General features: G+C 41.5%; 5 protein-coding genes across 5 annotated transcripts; 3 read left to right on the top strand and 2 right to left on the bottom strand.

The window, feature by feature from the left end:
• Window positions 1-619: 619 nt before the first annotated feature.
• Window positions 620-2641, top strand: EAF01_010781 (uncharacterized protein; the record flags this gene model as incomplete). The annotated part of the gene is made up of 2 exons (XM_038919038.1): window positions 620-1060; window positions 1112-2641. 2 exons carry the CDS (start codon window positions 620-622, stop codon window positions 2639-2641), a joined length of 1971 nt encoding a protein of 656 aa, XP_038765321.1.
• Window positions 2642-3387: 746 nt separating this feature from the next.
• EAF01_010780 (uncharacterized protein) lies at window positions 3388-4144 on the bottom strand (the record flags this gene model as incomplete). Its single annotated transcript, XM_038919037.1, has 2 exons — window positions 3388-3570; window positions 3719-4144. 2 exons carry the CDS (start codon window positions 4142-4144, stop codon window positions 3388-3390), a joined length of 609 nt encoding a protein of 202 aa, XP_038765320.1.
• Window positions 4145-6739: 2595 nt separating this feature from the next.
• On the top strand, window positions 6740-8312 carry EAF01_010779 (uncharacterized protein; the record flags this gene model as incomplete). The annotated part of the gene is made up of 5 exons (XM_038919036.1): window positions 6740-6784; window positions 6837-7248; window positions 7310-7524; window positions 7624-7758; window positions 7845-8312. 5 exons carry the CDS (start codon window positions 6740-6742, stop codon window positions 8310-8312), a joined length of 1275 nt encoding a protein of 424 aa, XP_038765319.1.
• A 1506-nt stretch (window positions 8313-9818) lies between these two features.
• EAF01_010778 (uncharacterized protein) lies at window positions 9819-12351 on the top strand (the record flags this gene model as incomplete). Its single annotated transcript, XM_038919035.1, has 9 exons — window positions 9819-10059; window positions 10120-10360; window positions 10412-10670; window positions 10721-11245; window positions 11299-11452; window positions 11501-11778; window positions 11874-12010; window positions 12077-12111; window positions 12173-12351. 9 exons carry the CDS (start codon window positions 9819-9821, stop codon window positions 12349-12351), a joined length of 2049 nt encoding a protein of 682 aa, XP_038765318.1.
• Window positions 12352-14136: 1785 nt separating this feature from the next.
• On the bottom strand, window positions 14137-16199 carry EAF01_010777 (uncharacterized protein; the record flags this gene model as incomplete). The annotated part of the gene is made up of 3 exons (XM_038919034.1): window positions 14137-14474; window positions 14528-16060; window positions 16121-16199. The coding sequence occupies 3 exons, from the start codon at window positions 16197-16199 to the stop codon at window positions 14137-14139; spliced, it is 1950 nt and encodes a 649-aa protein (XP_038765317.1).
• Window positions 16200-16534: the final 335 nt, after the last annotated feature.

Below are 16534 nucleotides of genomic sequence, written 5' to 3'. Positions count from 1 at the left end.
AGGAATTGTTTGGAGAAAAAAAGTACTCACTTGTGTGTGTCTCTCTCTCTCTCTCTCGATTACTCTATTACAGACCAACCCCCCCCCCCCCCCCCCCATCTCTTCTTGTAAGTTGTCATCCTTTCAATTCAATCTCAAAATACCCTCCTCTTCCTCTTCTTCCTCTTCTTCCTCTTCATACATCAAAAAAGTACTTTGAAAACTATTCAAGTTGTTTGTCTTGTTTATAAAAAAAAACACTTCATTCTACTTCTTCTCATTACACTTAGAATAACGAAATAAATAGATTTCTTTACGTTTTTGTTTACGTACGGATTTCCCTTTCTCTATTCTCTTGATCCTTTCCAGAACTCCACACCGTCAAAGATTAAAGTCGGTAGAAGAAAAGATTCCTTGAAACTCTCGAGTCTCTACCTATGTAAGCTCATATTCTACCCTCTTTTCTTATCTTTTTGTCTCCTTCTTCCTCCGTATACGGACTTCCCCAAACTCATTCATTCTCTCCTCCGTTCAGCCCAAACACCACACCACTTTGGGCCTTGTAGAAGTTTTCTTCAACTGACTAACAATTTACTCTTCCGCACATTCAGACATTTGTTGATTACTTCCTCTTTTCATCATGCCTTCCGCTACAGCATCCGGTGCTCAAGGCAATGCCAACGACAATATTCGCAGATTTGCTGCTCCTTCCAGACCTTTGAGCCCAAGAGCTGAACATACCCTTTTCCACGACAAGACAAGATGTTTCGTTTACGGTCTGCAACCAAGAGCTGTTCAAGGCATGCTCGATTTCGACTTCATCTGCAAGAGAAAGACTCCTTCAGTTGCAGGTATCATTTACACATTCGGTGGTCAATTTGTTAGCAAGATGTACTGGGGTACCAGTGAAACCTTGCTTCCAGTTTACCAAGATGTTGAAAAGGCCATGGCTAAGCACGATGATGTTGATACTGTTGTCAACTTTGCTTCATCGCGTAGTGTTTACCAATCTACCATGGAACTTTTGCAATACCCACAAATTAAGTCAATCGCCATCATTGCTGAGGGTGTACCTGAGAGAGTAAGTTTTCTACCTCCAATGTCTTTGATCTTGTGCTCACGAATTATTTAGCGTGCCCGTGAAATTCTTCACGCAGCTGCAAAGAAGGGTGTTACAATCATCGGTCCAGCTACTGTCGGTGGTATCAAGCCAGGATCCTTCAAGATTGGTAACACTGGTGGTATGATGGACAACATTGTTGCATCTAAGCTTTACAGAAAGGGTTCCGTTGGTTACGTTTCCAAATCCGGTGGCATGTCCAACGAGCTCAACAACATTATTGCCAACACAACCGATGGTGTTTACGAGGGTGTTGCTATTGGTGGTGACAGATACCCAAGCACAACCTTTATCGACCATCTCCTCAGATATCAAGCCGACCCAGAATGTAAAATTTTGGTTTTGTTGGGAGAAGTTGGTGGTGTTGAGGAATACAGAGTTATTGAGGCCGTTAAGAACGGAACTATCACAAAGCCAATTGTCGCATGGGCTATTGGTACTTGCGCAAGCATGTTCAAGACTGAGGTTCAATTCGGACATGCTGGTTCATTTGCCAACTCTCAACTCGAGACTGCTGCTACCAAGAACAAGTCCATGAAGGAGGCTGGTTTCCACGTTCCAGATACTTTTGAAGACATGCCAGCTGTTCTCGCTTCCGTTTACGAAAAGCTCGTTGCAGCTGGAACCATTGTTCCACAACCTGAACCAATTGTACCAAAGATCCCAATTGATTACTCATGGGCTCAAGAACTTGGTCTTATCCGAAAACCTGCTGCTTTCATCTCTACCATTTCTGATGATCGTGGACAAGAACTTTTGTATGCCGGTATGCCAATTTCTGATGTCTTCAAGGAGGATATCGGAATTGGTGGTGTCATGTCTCTTTTGTGGTTCCGTCGCCGTCTCCCAGATTACGCAAGCAAGTTCCTCGAAATGGTTCTCATGCTTACTGCCGATCATGGTCCAGCCGTTTCTGGTGCCATGAACACTATCATTACTACCAGAGCCGGAAAGGATCTTATCTCTGCTCTCGTTTCTGGTCTTTTGACTATCGGATCTAGATTCGGTGGTGCTCTTGATGGTGCCGCTGAGGAGTTCACCAAAGCTTTCGACAAGGGTCTTTCCCCACGTGATTTCGTCGACACCATGAGAAAGCAAAACAAGCTTATCCCAGGTATTGGACACAAGGTCAAGTCAAGAAACAACCCAGATCTCCGTGTCGAGCTCGTCAAGGAGTTCGTGAAGAAGCGTTTTCCAAGTTGTAAGATGCTTGACTATGCTTTGGCTGTTGAGTCTGTTACCACCTCCAAGAAGGATAACTTGATCTTGAACGTTGATGGTGCTGTTGCCGTCTGCTTCGTTGATTTAATGCGCAACTGTGGTGCGTTCAGTGCAGAGGAAGCTGAAGACTACATGAAGATGGGTGTCTTGAACGGTCTCTTCGTTCTTGGTCGTTCTATTGGTTTGATTGCTCATTACCTTGATCAAAAGAGATTGCGCACTGGTCTTTACAGACATCCTTGGGATGATATTACATACCTTTTGCCATCTTTGTCATCAGGTGCGCCTGGTTCTGAGGGTCGTGTTGAGGTTCAGATGTAAGATTGAGGTTAACCAGGAGACATTTTTGTAAACGTGGATGAATTCGAAGAGTGGAAGTTATAGAGCATGCTTCCTACTTCCTACAAGGAATACTTATTTTTTTCTGATCCAAAACATGCTGGATGAATGGAGTTTTTAAGATCAATCATGTAGTAGGTGAAGAATTGCTATAGAGCAAGAATTTTTTAATGGAAATGAAATTAAAATGATGAATCAATGAGGTGTTTTAGAGTACGTATATGTTATTTTTTATGTTGTAGAGGCCAGACCACCATGTTTATTTCTTGTGGTTATACCCAAGCTAGAAGGTTCAATACAATAAAGTTCAAGCTGTGATCAAGTAGAAATAGATGTTTAATTTGATAACCTGTCCATGTTCAATATCTATAGCTCATGCATCATCATCCTGATATTAGGTGTCGATACACATGAACTCAAACTCGCTTTATCATAGAACAAAAAGAAATAATGAAATCCCCAACGCCCGCCCATATCCCATGCGCATTTATCGTTTATCCTTCCATCCCTTTCGTGTATGTCCTGTTTGAAAGATCATCGCAAATCGTCGCAAATCGTGCTATAGCGTACACTCCATTTCTCGTAATTCCTTCTATCCCCTCTCCCAGATTGGAGATTTCTCTTTTCTTTTCCCCCTCTCCCTTCCTCGATGATATGTCCCCGCCTCTCTATTTCCTCGATTCACATATCGATCTCTCCCAAAAGATATCCACATCTTATCATTTCAATTACACCACATCCCCTCCAATAATTCCTTTCGCACCCATCAATTCATCCACATACGCTCTTTCTACCGCTTTATTTTTCTTTTCTTCTTCTTTGAGGAGAACGGCGAGGACTTCAAGGGGTGGATTTAAACCGAGTCTGGAGGCGCGGTGCCAGCGTTTGGTGCGGGGGATACCGATGGCGGGCTGGGAGGTGAGGTTGTTAGATATTGTGGTTGTTATTGTAGTTTTGGGGAAGGGATGGAGGAGAGTGGAAGGGGGAAAGGGGGAAGAAAGAAGGGGGATATGGAAATACGGGAAGTGATAGGGGCATAAGGCTCAAGGTTATACATACACCAAATTGACTCATACAATCCCATTCCCTCAATATCTTCTCGCTAATTTCTAAATCTTTTTGATGTACTCGAGGCGCTAAACGCAGATCCTCGCGCGCTTTCCAGTATTTGCGTATTTTAGCGTCGGTGATTTGCGATGCGAGGGTGGTTTGGAGGATTTGATGGGCGGTTTGGGCTTTGGGTTTGGGTTGGGAGGATGATTTTGGAGAGGTGGTTGGGAGGGTGGTGGGTTTGAGGTCTGGGGATGCGGGGGAGAGGGAGGGGACCTTGGTAAGCTCGGTAACGTCTGGGAGCTTGGTGAGGGAAGATTTGGCTTTGAGTGTGGTGGGGGTGGCCGCTTTGGTGATCTTGGAGGTGTTGGTGAAAGAGAGAGTTTTTTGAGTGCCTTTTTGGGCGGGCCCGCTGCTGCGACGGGTGGTGGGCATGATTGTTGTTGTGATTATTGACTGGATAGCGGATTTAGTTTTTAGATGATGAGGTAGTAGTATGAGTATGTGTGATGGGTCATGTGGGGATAGATTGATGTTGATGGTATCGTATATGCTAAATCTATACTGATGCTAGATAATTTAAAGTATGACGATGGTACTCAAGTGGTTTGGCAGGGCAACATGTGGATTAGGTAAGCACAGGAACCAAAGTCTTCACTAGTGAGAATTTGGGGAATGGTCTGAGCGTCTTTGAAACTCTTGCGAGTTGATTTCTGTTGGGAGAAGAGGGAGATTGATGCTTGAATGTCTGAATGGGGCTTGATATTTTGTTGTGTTTTTATGCTTTTGGTTTTATTTCTTGTGGTTTTTTTATTATCTGATTTATTGCTGGATAGAAATTTCTTTGCGTGTACTTGTTGAAGTATTTTTAAAGTATGGAAGGGATGAACCAAATGGATTCCTTGCGATGTCGCTGGTGAAGTTTGATAGTCTGTAACCCGTAGTTGTCAGAAAGCTCTAGACTGACTACCAAGTAACTAGAACGTACCAAGGTCCGAGACTGGCTAGCAGGAACATGTGATATTTGCAGTGCTTCTATTGCGAATAGCTTCGATATTACTTCAAGAAGCTAGCAGGTCCAATTTGTTCTCAAAGACACAGCTGTTCCCTTGTTTTTGTAAATGCGGCATTCCATTACATGCTAGGGTCCAACTTGCTTGATAAAAGCAGCAGGACTTCTTAGGTGTGGAGGGGTAGCAAAAAGTATTGCATGATCCTTCTTGATTGTTTGTCAAATGGACTGATTATAATGCATTTCCAAATTCCTCTGATGATGATGATGGAAATTTCTATGTTGTATTGCATTATCTGGATTCTGCGAGAATATGCACATGCAGGCAGAATAAAGTACAACCGGGGTTTCTATCAATTTCAGATAAAGAACATTGCTATCTTATCTTTTCGACGCGGCTCTTTTCCTACCTGATCAGAAGAAATTGAGAGAACGAGGAAGGGGTAGAATGTGTAGGATGGGTTGTTGACACATGGAAGCTAGGATTCTACGGACGGGAACCCGAGTTAGCATTGGGTGCTTGAAATCGGCAATCGGCCGTCATACATGCTATGGTCATGATCACATGCTACTCTTTCATCAAGCCGAAGGATTCGATGTAGCTATTTCGATTGTGGAGAAAATATTAGCGCGGATGAAGGTACAGTATAGTCCCGTTGAAAATATAGTTTGACATGTTGATGATGCTATGCCGGTCGATCTTTTACTCTTATCCCCTTTGAGGAAACAACATCAGTTTTCTCTCGATGGCTCGAATTGTCTATTTACTCCTTCCTTTTTCTAACTCTCTTATCATAATATTATGGCCTTGTTATATACTACCGGTAGAACACTTGTGTATGGCAGGATACCAGTTCCTCTTCCTGTTCTGCCTTCTCTTTTCATCAGTTGGAAGATATGCTAAGATCATTAGTATCATGGGCATCGTTATTCCTTACGGGTTTGACGAGTTGACGTTAATGAATTGACGGTGTTTCTTTCCATGGGATTCCTAATCCTTCTGTAATTATTCATTTACCAATGGTCTCCAGTATTAAGAGCGTAGCAAGGCGCATACATATTTTAGTTACAGGTTCACTTTGGGAAGGAAACTACGTCGATAAGGTCAAGACGTAACAGTGAGCGTATTGGAAACTGATGCTTGTATATGGGTATCTCAAATTGTCAACCGTAAAGGTGAGTTGAATTGATGAACAAGATTATGTCATTGTCGGTGACACATCAAGACTGAGGGGAGTCTGGGAAAGGGGATTGCTCGAGGCTTCGATGGAGATTATAGTACATGAATAACTAAACTACGTCAATATAATATTCAACGTTGCAGAAAGATGATAATCACATGTGCTTGTACCAATTTTGGTGACGGTCTAGAACATAATTCGTTCGACCTATGTTAAACTTCCCGGCGAGCTTTGGTAGCATTCCTAAAGAACGGCCTAAGCTAAAGTGTAATTTTTTACAGCGACTCAATTCAGATGTGCAACAAAACGATAATTGTATAGTTCACCACGTGAGCGGTGTAAACAGAGCCACCCACCTTTATCAAATTCTGCTGATCACGTCTTCCTTGTTAGTATTAGCGGGAACGTCGTGATCAGTTTACAGAGTTGTGATTTCATTTCGCTTTTGAAAAGTTGTAGTGTCAGTGAATACTCATTTATCGTTGGATATCACAGTATAGTTATTGTTGTATTCTTCTTATTTTCTCAAGGAGCAATGATGTTCAAGAGTTTGAATATGGTTTATGAGCTGGCCCGGCTTCTCAGGAAAGGATGCACGAGCAACCTAATGGGGTGTTGAGTTACACTGATGATGAGGGGCAGGTTCAATACACTCACTCATTTGCTAACGGGTAAATGATTTGAAAATCATTGATCCAAAGTCGGGTATGTTGATGATGACACATGCCAGTGCATCTAGCATATTATATTGATGTTTTCAACAACACGTTTTCCTTAATCTTTGTCTTCATAACAGTCGTCTTTCGAAAAATGTTGATCCTACGAGTTGCGTTAATTATGGTAACCTTGGGTTTCGCCAGAGCATCTTCTTCAAGTGAATGTGTAAGTTAGTGTCCATCAACTACTTGGTTGTAGAATTGACTGGGTTTCTCAGTGTGCTGTGTTCGAATCCGATATCACGGCTGCACCGAATAGCAAAGCTTATAATTCCACCATCTACGGATTTTGGTCGGGTCAAGCACGCGACGATAAACCAACTTGTGTTGTACAACCTACTACTAGAGAACATGTGGCTGCAGTGGTGAGAGCTCTTACTCGATGGCAGTGCCAATTTTCGGTAAAGGGAGGCGGTCATACACCATTCGCTGGAGCGGCATCAATAAATGGTGGAGTTACCATTGATTTAGCTAAGCTTAATACTATATCGGTGGATAAAAATGTCGGTATCGCAAATATTGGCGCAGGGCTGAAGTGGGGACAGATTTATGAGTATTTGGAAAATAAGGGTATGATGGTCTCTGGTGGTAGAGCATCTCTGGTTGGAATTGGCGGCTTAGTCGTTGGAGGTAAGTTGCCTTCAGAAAAAAATACAAACCGTGGAAGTAACTTACTTGGATTTTATTGTAGGTGGTTACTCTTGGTTTGCGCCCCAAAAAGGTTTCGTAGCGGATACTGTTATCAACTTCGAGCTTGTGATTGGAAATGGTTCAATTATCAATGTAAATGCCACTTCGAATTCAGATCTTTTCGTCGCATTGAAAGGAGGAGGTAACAATTTTGGTATCGTAACTCGCTACGACCTGGAGTCATTCCCTTTCGAAAAGTTATGGGGAGGAATCATGGTCTATCCAGACAGCACGGCGAAAGCCCAAATCAATTTTTTCACCAATTTCACCAATCATATATCGGATGATCCAAAAGCCAATTTGCTTAATATTTAGTCCTATCGACAAGTTTCTGGTACACAGAGTATCCTTAATGTTATTGATTATGTCGCGCCAATTGTAGCTCCACCTATTTACTCCGATGCACTGGCGATTCCGGGTTTAATATCTAGCACAATGCGAATCACAAATGTGAGTTCATTGACTGATGAGCTTGCTGGTGGTACCTCGACTCTGAATTCTAGGTATATTTTTGTCACTACGACCTTTTCGAACAGTGCGGAAATGTACGAAAGAGCCGTGAATATCTCGAACAAAACTTGGAACCTCTCAAAGATATTACGGGGTTTGTTTGGTCCATTCTCTTTCAACCTATTCCACTTATCGTCAGCGAACATTCAATAGCAAATGGTGGAAACATTATGGGTGTGGATCGGAATAAAGACAATTTGACACTCTTTTTGGTCTACGTGACTTGGCTTGAAGCTTCGGATGACCAAAAGTTCACTGATGCAGCTTATGCTACGGTTGATGAGATCAATGCGGTGGCGGAGAATCTTGGAGTTACCAATCCTTTTATTTATCTCAATTATGCAGGAAGAAAGCAAAATCCATTGACGGGATATGGAGAGGAGAATATTGAAAAGATGAGATCTCTGAGTGAGAAGTATGATCCTCGAGCGACTTTTCAGATTTTGGTCAAAGGGGGATTTAAAATTCCGGGTATGGAAATCGTTATGGACTAGGAAGTTGGTGCTCTAGAAAATGTATGGACGGAAGTGTCAGTTTTGTTGTACTAACTTCTGACTTTTGGTTCTCATCTCCATAGAACTTCTTTTCACCGTTTTCCGCCGTTGAGTGAGTCAAGATCATCTGCTCCGGTCGGCGACACTGCATCCGTTTGTTCCGCAGCCGGTTTAATAACAAAGCCAAGGTATCTTGATATGGTCGGCGACATTGCATACTGTATATTCAACGGCTAGTACAATGTGCGTTGTGGTTGCAGGGAATCATTATAACATGCACCCCAGTCTTAGGATTCTCATATCACTACAAAAACAACGTTAATGATTTTAGCCGCCATGAAGAACGACCATCGTAAGTAACAAAAAAGGAACGGAGCCAATCAATCCGACGACTTTGACAAATTTTTCCTCCAAGATCGCCGTAACCGGAATCAACTTAATTGATTTAGGGGACCTTTCTGAAGTTTCTCATGAGTTCACGTGGTCATTTGTTAGTATCTTGTTGTCTATGTATGTATCTATACCTTATTTTTCCGAGTTATTACTTACGTCAAGGCTCTATTGAATGCCATATCGGCGAAGTATCTTTGGTAGTCAATGGTATGGTAGTAGCTTACCATGCTTACTACTTCATAGTTTCTCTCGGGGACCTCGCTAAGCCTTAGCAAGTTGAAGATTAGAACCAGTAAGGCGGCTTAGTATAAATGCACGATCGTTATTTTTGCCCCACCTTTACCAATTCTTCAATCCCCAATTCCCAGGAAAGTATTCAGTGGCTCGAGTGGTACTCAATTACCCCACCAAATGCTTCGCGCTTACATTGTTCCCACAGGAATCGGGGACCTGCAGATAAATGTTGGAATATAACTGTTGCCTGACTTCATATATAATTCTTAATGTACTATAAGGTTTGTATTCTCCGATCGGCGAATTCTCCATAGTAAGTTTTATACTAAGGTCGCTTCGCATTTCGGACGTTTCTTTGTGTTGCGATATCGTACGGTATCACCGTGTCAGAGCTGGAATACTTTGGCTTATGTTGTTGTCAGACAGGCTGAATAATACCTAGCTAAGTTTGGAATTTTAAGTTTTGTATCACACACAATTGACTGTGCAGTCATTAGTATCGGAAGGGTAAATATGGAATATAAAAGCTGTACACCCTACATGGGAGAAAGGTCTCAATGTGCTTCAAACACAGGGTCGAATCAAACTCATTGGCAAAAATCGAAGTCCCACAACATAGTTTCAAATATTCCTCTGAGTCAATTTAATAATCAATTCCGAGATACAAACCCTTTTACTTCTCCATTCGATTCTCCTCGACGAACAGCATTTGAAGATCGACAAGATTTCGAAGAACCAAGTTCCATCAAGACTCGGAACGATCATTCAACTAGGAATCGGGGACTTCAGAATTCAACACTCGAGAATTTTGAATCACTCGGAATCGCCATACCTCTTCACAGACACTTGGACAAATTCGAGCTTGAGTCGAATCACACTATGACAGATACGACCAGCAGCACACTTTCACAAGTTTCGGGGAAAGCTGAGCAAGATTATGATATGGAACATCGTACTCAATTCATGACCGACGTTGAACTATCGGCTGTTGATGATACTCATTTGAAAAATACTACTGTTCGGAATTTTGTATGGAAAGATGTGACGGTTACTGTGAAGGATAATAAAACAAAAGAATCAAAAGCAATTCTAGATGATGTTAGTGGTGTTGTTGAAGCTGGTGAGTATTTTTATTTTGGAAGGTTGGCTCAGAAATGGTAGAGTGCTAATTTATTTGTAGGAGAGATATGTGCATTGATGGGACCAAGTGGTTGTGGAAAAACTACTCTGTTGAATGTTTTGGCTCATAGAAATGCCGCCGCGAAAGCGGTTGTAACGGGGAAGACATTGGTCAATGGATCAAGTCCGTCTAAGAGTGTTTTTCGAGATATGAGTTCATATGTTGAACAAGAGGACGCTCTCATAGGCTCCTTGACAGTACAAGAAACATTGAATTTTGCGGCTCGTCTTGCTCATAAAAGGTATGACTGTTAGCTTCCGGTTTATATTTTTACGAAATAACTCTTCTCCAGTTCATTGACGAAAAGTGAGCGAATGAGACGAATCAGAGGCTTGATAAATTCTTTCGGTCTTCGTGATCAGGCACACACCATTATTGGAACGCCAATTCAGACAGGTATTAGTGGTGGACAAAAACGACGAGTTAGTGTTGCCAGTCAACTCATTACTGGACCGAAAATTCTTTTCTTGGATGAACCTACATCTGGGTTGGATTCTGCAGCAAGTTGGGAAGTGATGTCTTTTGTTAAAGAGGTTGCGAAACAAAACAATGTTAGTTATTACCTCTATCATTAAAGATTTATATTGACTTGATCATCTAGTTGATTGTTATAGCAAGCATTCATCAACCTTCTACCTCTACATTTCAATTATTCGATAAGTTATTATTACTATCCGGTGGAAAATCTCATTACTTTGGTCCTGTCTCAGAAGTCAATCAACATTTCGAATCCATAGGTTATCCAATCCCACTTCACATGAATGCTTCGGAATACCTTCTTGATCTCATGAATACCGACTTTGCAATCAATCAATCACAATCACAGGCAAGACTACGACAAATTTATCAATCTTGGTTGATTTCGTCTACTTTTCGACAAATGCATGATAAGATTCAGCATACACTGCAACATGTCAAGCCTTTACCCGTTGCCAATTCCTCGCGCGGTGGATTTTTCAATATATTGATGACATTGGTACACAGAGCATTTATCAAGAGTTACCGAGATGTGGTCGCGTATGGTATTCGTATTGCAATGTATATGGGGCTTGCTATTATGATGGGTACGGTTTGGTTACGTCTTAAAACGGATCAAAGTGAAATTCAACCTTTCATTAATGCTATCGTGAGTACTATATTTTTTTTCAGGGAATCCATTTTATGACTAACGTGTTTTAGTTCTTTGGCTCAGCTTTCATGTCTTTTATGGCTGTTGCTTATGTTCCATCGTTTCTCGAAGATCGTTCTACATTCATCAAAGAACGAGCAAATGGTCTCTATGGTCCTACAGCATTCATGCTCTCGAACTTTCTTATTGGCTTACCATATTTATGTATGTCCATAATTGTGTTTTCCAAAGCTCAACTAACATTATATTCAGTCTTGATATCATTTCTCTTCTCGGTAACGACATATTTCCTCAACAACTTCCGACCTACAGCTCCCGCTTTTTTCACATGGATAATGTGGTTGTTTCTCGATCTTCTTGCTGCCGAATCACTTGTCGTTCTTATATCCTCCTTATTCCCTTCATTTGTGATATCCCTTGCTCTTACTGCTTTTGCAAATGGACTATGGATGAGTGTCGGTGGTTTCTTGGTACCTCCACAAATTCTTAATGTGTTTTGGAGATATGTATTTCATTACATTGATTATCAGGTATGTTTTCTATTCTTCAATCTCTAATCTCCTTTCCAGAGACTTTGTACCACTCGTGTTCATGATACGAAAGTATTACTAATACATACCAATAGACATACGTATTCCAAGGAATGATGGTCAATGAGTTCTCAGAAAGAGAATACACTTGCGGAACTTCCTGTCAATGCATGTACATCACCGATCTTGCACCTCAATGTAAAATTGGTGGTAAAGGAGTTTTAGATCAATAGTAAGTCTCTCTCTCTCCTTCCTTCAAGATCTAGATTTTCATTAGAATTTCCCTAACGAAGTACAGTGGTTACAAGACCGGCAACACTGGTGAATGGGTAGGTATTTTGATTGCAATTATTTTTGTATATAGGATTTTGGGCTTGGGTGCTATGTATTTTAGACGATAAATCACTCTTGGGTGAATGGATGGACAAGAATGGAAAGAATTTGGAATTTGGGGACGTAAAAGTGGCTTGGATGTTACTCGATTGGGATGAAGTACCAGAACGCGGCACGGGTGGTGGCAGCTTTGGGAAGTGTGGTGATCAGGTATTGTGCGGACACAGTGTTGTACAATGATAAGTGTGAGAGATTGTTTGTATGGTATATCCTTGGGTTTCGAGTATTATTTTGTTTGGTGTTCATTTTCTTATGTATATATTTCTTGACTTTATACCTATATGACGCGAGACTGCATATATTTCTCCTCTCCTTGACAACGATTCTTTCAATTCGGTAGACCAAATAGTGATGTTGTGATCTTGTAAGGGGGTAAGCTATGGAAATCCAAAAGCATGGCATGAGACGCTTAATCAGTGATCACTGATCATAATCTCACTTTCACCAATTTTGGAACTTACCATCTTCTCACATACACATTCATTACTATTCACCCATCTACTCACAAACATTCAGCCAGACGTTACAGTACACTCGAGCCTCCACCACATCATCTTATCTCTTCACTCGTCTCTCACCAAGCAAGCCATCTCCTCATCACATCACCCCACGGCATCACCACATCCATTCATCAATCCATATGGTGCATATATACCCCAAATATTAATCTACACATCATATATCTTAACACAGCATATAGGAACTTTATCTGGATTCAGCCGGCTCGAGTATATGTTACACAAGTCATACGAGTAGTACAGGCCGAGTACAGAGTGACAGAGTATTTCGTTTTGACTCTTGTTTTTGACTGCGACTATGGGGTTGTACTGTTGGTTTGTTTTCTTCCGAGGGTGTACGGAAGGGATGGGAGGGTGGTTGTGTTTTGGATGGGAAAGGTAAGGTAGGTAGGTATGAGGAGAGATTGTGATGAATGAAGATACCGTAGGCTCAATATAACTGATGAGATGATAGACGATGAACGATAAAGATTGTGGTGAAGTCATCGATGACTGTTGAAGACTTTGATTGCACAACATTTCGTAAAACTGCATGTACTCACTCACCTTTTGGTAAGAACAAATACGTTCCAAGTACATACCTCATGCCGTACGACCCCGAATCATACGACTCTCAACCACAATACTTAATCCCAGTCTATACTTCGTACGCTTCCAATCTAGGTACGCACTCACTCGAGGCAGCCATGTTGTGTATACCACGCACATTACATATATGTGAGATTATGTGAAGATGGATTTACATATCACCTATGTTGTGTCAATTCGTGCACTTCATGGCTTGATGGTGAGTTAATTTTGATCTACACTGCATACATACAGGAATATATTCACGTAGATCAATTCTCTTCATGGATTTGTGTTCATGATGAGCCGTGATTACATATACTATGCATACTTAACGATATTCGATACTCGATACTCACGTAAGTACGGGAGGAATGTGATATCGTTTCGCTGACAATTTACCGTCACCAGCGTCAACGTTGCGACTTTTCTTGCCACTGTCTGAGATTGGAACTTGGAGTTCAATATCCCAGTTGATCGGCACGTTGTATAACATATTGGCACTGCTGACATACATATATTTTCTAGTATTATAGAGTCGTAGTATTTATAAGTTATGAGACACACGGGATACATGTGGAGTCTGGGCAAGGCGGCTATGACGGTAATTTTTGATTAATCTTGTGATCAGGAAATCTAATCTGGGGATTGGCAGTGCTTAAGATCGTCAGGGTGCAGATATATTTACTCAATATATGTAAGTATGAACATGGAATCTACACCCGATAGCATTATCTAAATGTGTTCGTGTGAGCACAACATGTGCTGTTTCGAAACGTTTCAGGCTTTAACCGAAAAGTGAGGTTGTGGGATATTTGGTTCAGTTTGAACTTTCATGTGGATTCTCATATGTATTGATACTTCAAGGTACGTACATATTTTACACTTTGACATCGCCTAGCTTTTTGACTACATTTTCGAAAAACCTCATTCCGAGTTTTGAGGCGACTCTTTCATCACCCATCTCATCTTCTCCGTCTTCTATTCCTAACTCTCTCCCACCAACTATACATCTCTTTACGACCTCCTCCACTATCCCACCCATTTCACCGCCTATTTTCGATAGCATTTCCTCACTCATAAGAATTTCTTGTACATTCTTTGCTCTCTTTGAAGATTGTCCACTGATCTCAGTCAAGATCTCAGTTATTGATTTCCAAAAACATAATTCAACTAATACCACACCAAAACTGTATATATCGAAGCTTTTTCGGTAGCCTGAAAACATTATCAGCACCATTGACCGCCGAGTTTCTGGGATGACAACTCACTTTCTCTTGGACCAAATCCAATATTTTGAGTACTTGGATGTCTATACATATTGTGCTCTTCACCATCTCCTGGTATCTCTGTTGTTTCATCCTTTCTAGCAGGTCGAGCAAAATCAAAACCACTTAAATATACTTGGTCCCAGTTCACAATTTGACGTTTACCATCATTTGATGTAACTGGGAAAAATACTATATTATGCGACCGGAACCCTTTGTGAAGCCAATTCACGGAATGCAGATATAATAAACAATTAGATAAGGCATGAGCTAATTTTATGCGATCAGTGATCTGAGGTTTAGGGCAATTCGAGAATAATTGGATGAGAGAAATAGGGGAGGTCTCAATTGAATGTGGTTTTCGAAAGACAATTCCAATACGTGCCTCGGTAGGTTCATCGTCTTCGGAGTCTGAAGAGGGAGAACTAGGCTCGGAGGTAAGGTTATCAAAATACCCAAGACAATGAGGGACTCGGAAAGCTTCTGGTTTCGGCTCGTGGTGAAGGAGTGCAGCAAGTTTCTGAACGCGGTCCACTATAAGGGGGGATGGAGAGGTAGCACCAGGACTAAAATCATACTCTTTCCATTCAATCCATACTAGTTCTTTAATACCATCGTGGGAATATGTGGCCTCGCATCTAATGGCATCTCCATCTATCGAATCCTCTTCAGGAGCAAGTTGGATGCTAGACTTAGCAATTTCGAGACTCGTCCTTTCATCGTTTGGTCTTCCCAATGAAAGAGCATTTCCAGTCGCCTCATCCCATGTTAAACTTCCGGTCGTGGGATTAATTGATTCATTAAATGCCTTGAATTTGGCAAGCTGGGATAAGAGCTTTAAGCCCGAATTGTTGTCGTCCGCATAATCATGGGGAATGGATGGAGTGTGGTATGTTCGAGCATCCAATTTAATATTCAGGGCCATTACCAATTGACATAGAGAAGAAAGATCTTTGTGGAGTTGTAATACACCTCGGTTGGTATCTTGAGTCGTCCGATGAATCTCGGTTTGCAAACGGGTATCAAGGATATCCGTCATATTATCGTTGAGAGTGGAGAAACGTTGAAGAAGAATCTCAAATGCTTCCTTATCGAAGGCTGTCCACCAAAGACGCCTCGCCCCCTCGGTGATTTGATCCGTGGTATTGGTCTTGAAGGATTTCATAGCTTTCATTATAAATTTCCTTCTCGATTCGGACAATGGTACATGAGCGCTGGAGGCATCTTTAGCTGGATCATCGATAGAGTTCTCATCTGACACGAAATCCGGGATAGCCTTGAGGTGCTTATTCTTTCTCTGGGCATTCTCAAATTCCTTGAACAAGCATTGAATCTGAACAAGAAGGTCTAGGATGGTGGTTCGATGGATGACAAATGTATTGGATTCGCGGATCTTCTGATCATTTTGATGGTCAAGGTCTAGAAGACCGGAAGTCTCACTCCATGCAAATAGTCTTTGCTGTTCCATCCGCAGTCTCAAATTGTAGTATTTTGACTCTTCAGGAACATTCTTTGCTGTGATAATGAATTGGATCCCTGACAATAATGATATCAATATCCAATAAATCGATTCGAAAGATCAAGGAAATCATATACCTTGAATGCATCCTGTAAACACTTGACCAGCCAAGGATGCTACACTGAGAGCTATACCTACAGCACTGATTGGATCCATATTTCAAAAGAAGTGAAATGGTGTGTCGGGAAATTTGATTGTACTACCGAGGTATGCGAGTCAAAACAAATCACGGCACGGGTGGCCCAGTATATGGAACCGATTGAACCAAAAGGGCCGGTCGTCTTATAACGGCAAGTAATGGACGAGTTGCGGTGGAAGCACTTCCATCAAGACACGATGCTGCGGAATTACTTCCTGCACAGATATTTGCTGGGCAAAGAAAACCTGGCAAAAGAAAAACTGGGGTAGGTCCGCGGATCCGCAGATGGCGCTCGAAAAAATGTTATTGCTTACAATCTTTCTTCGATGTTGTATGTGAAACTGAAGCTTTT

Source organism: Botrytis porri (genome assembly GCF_014898465.1).
Source record: "Botrytis porri strain MUCL 3234 chromosome Unknown BPOR_018, whole genome shotgun sequence".
Classification (NCBI taxonomy): domain Eukaryota; kingdom Fungi; phylum Ascomycota; class Leotiomycetes; order Helotiales; family Sclerotiniaceae; genus Botrytis; species Botrytis porri.
The sequence above is the reverse complement of the archived record's forward strand: the minus strand, read 5'-3'. Positions and strand labels throughout refer to the sequence as shown.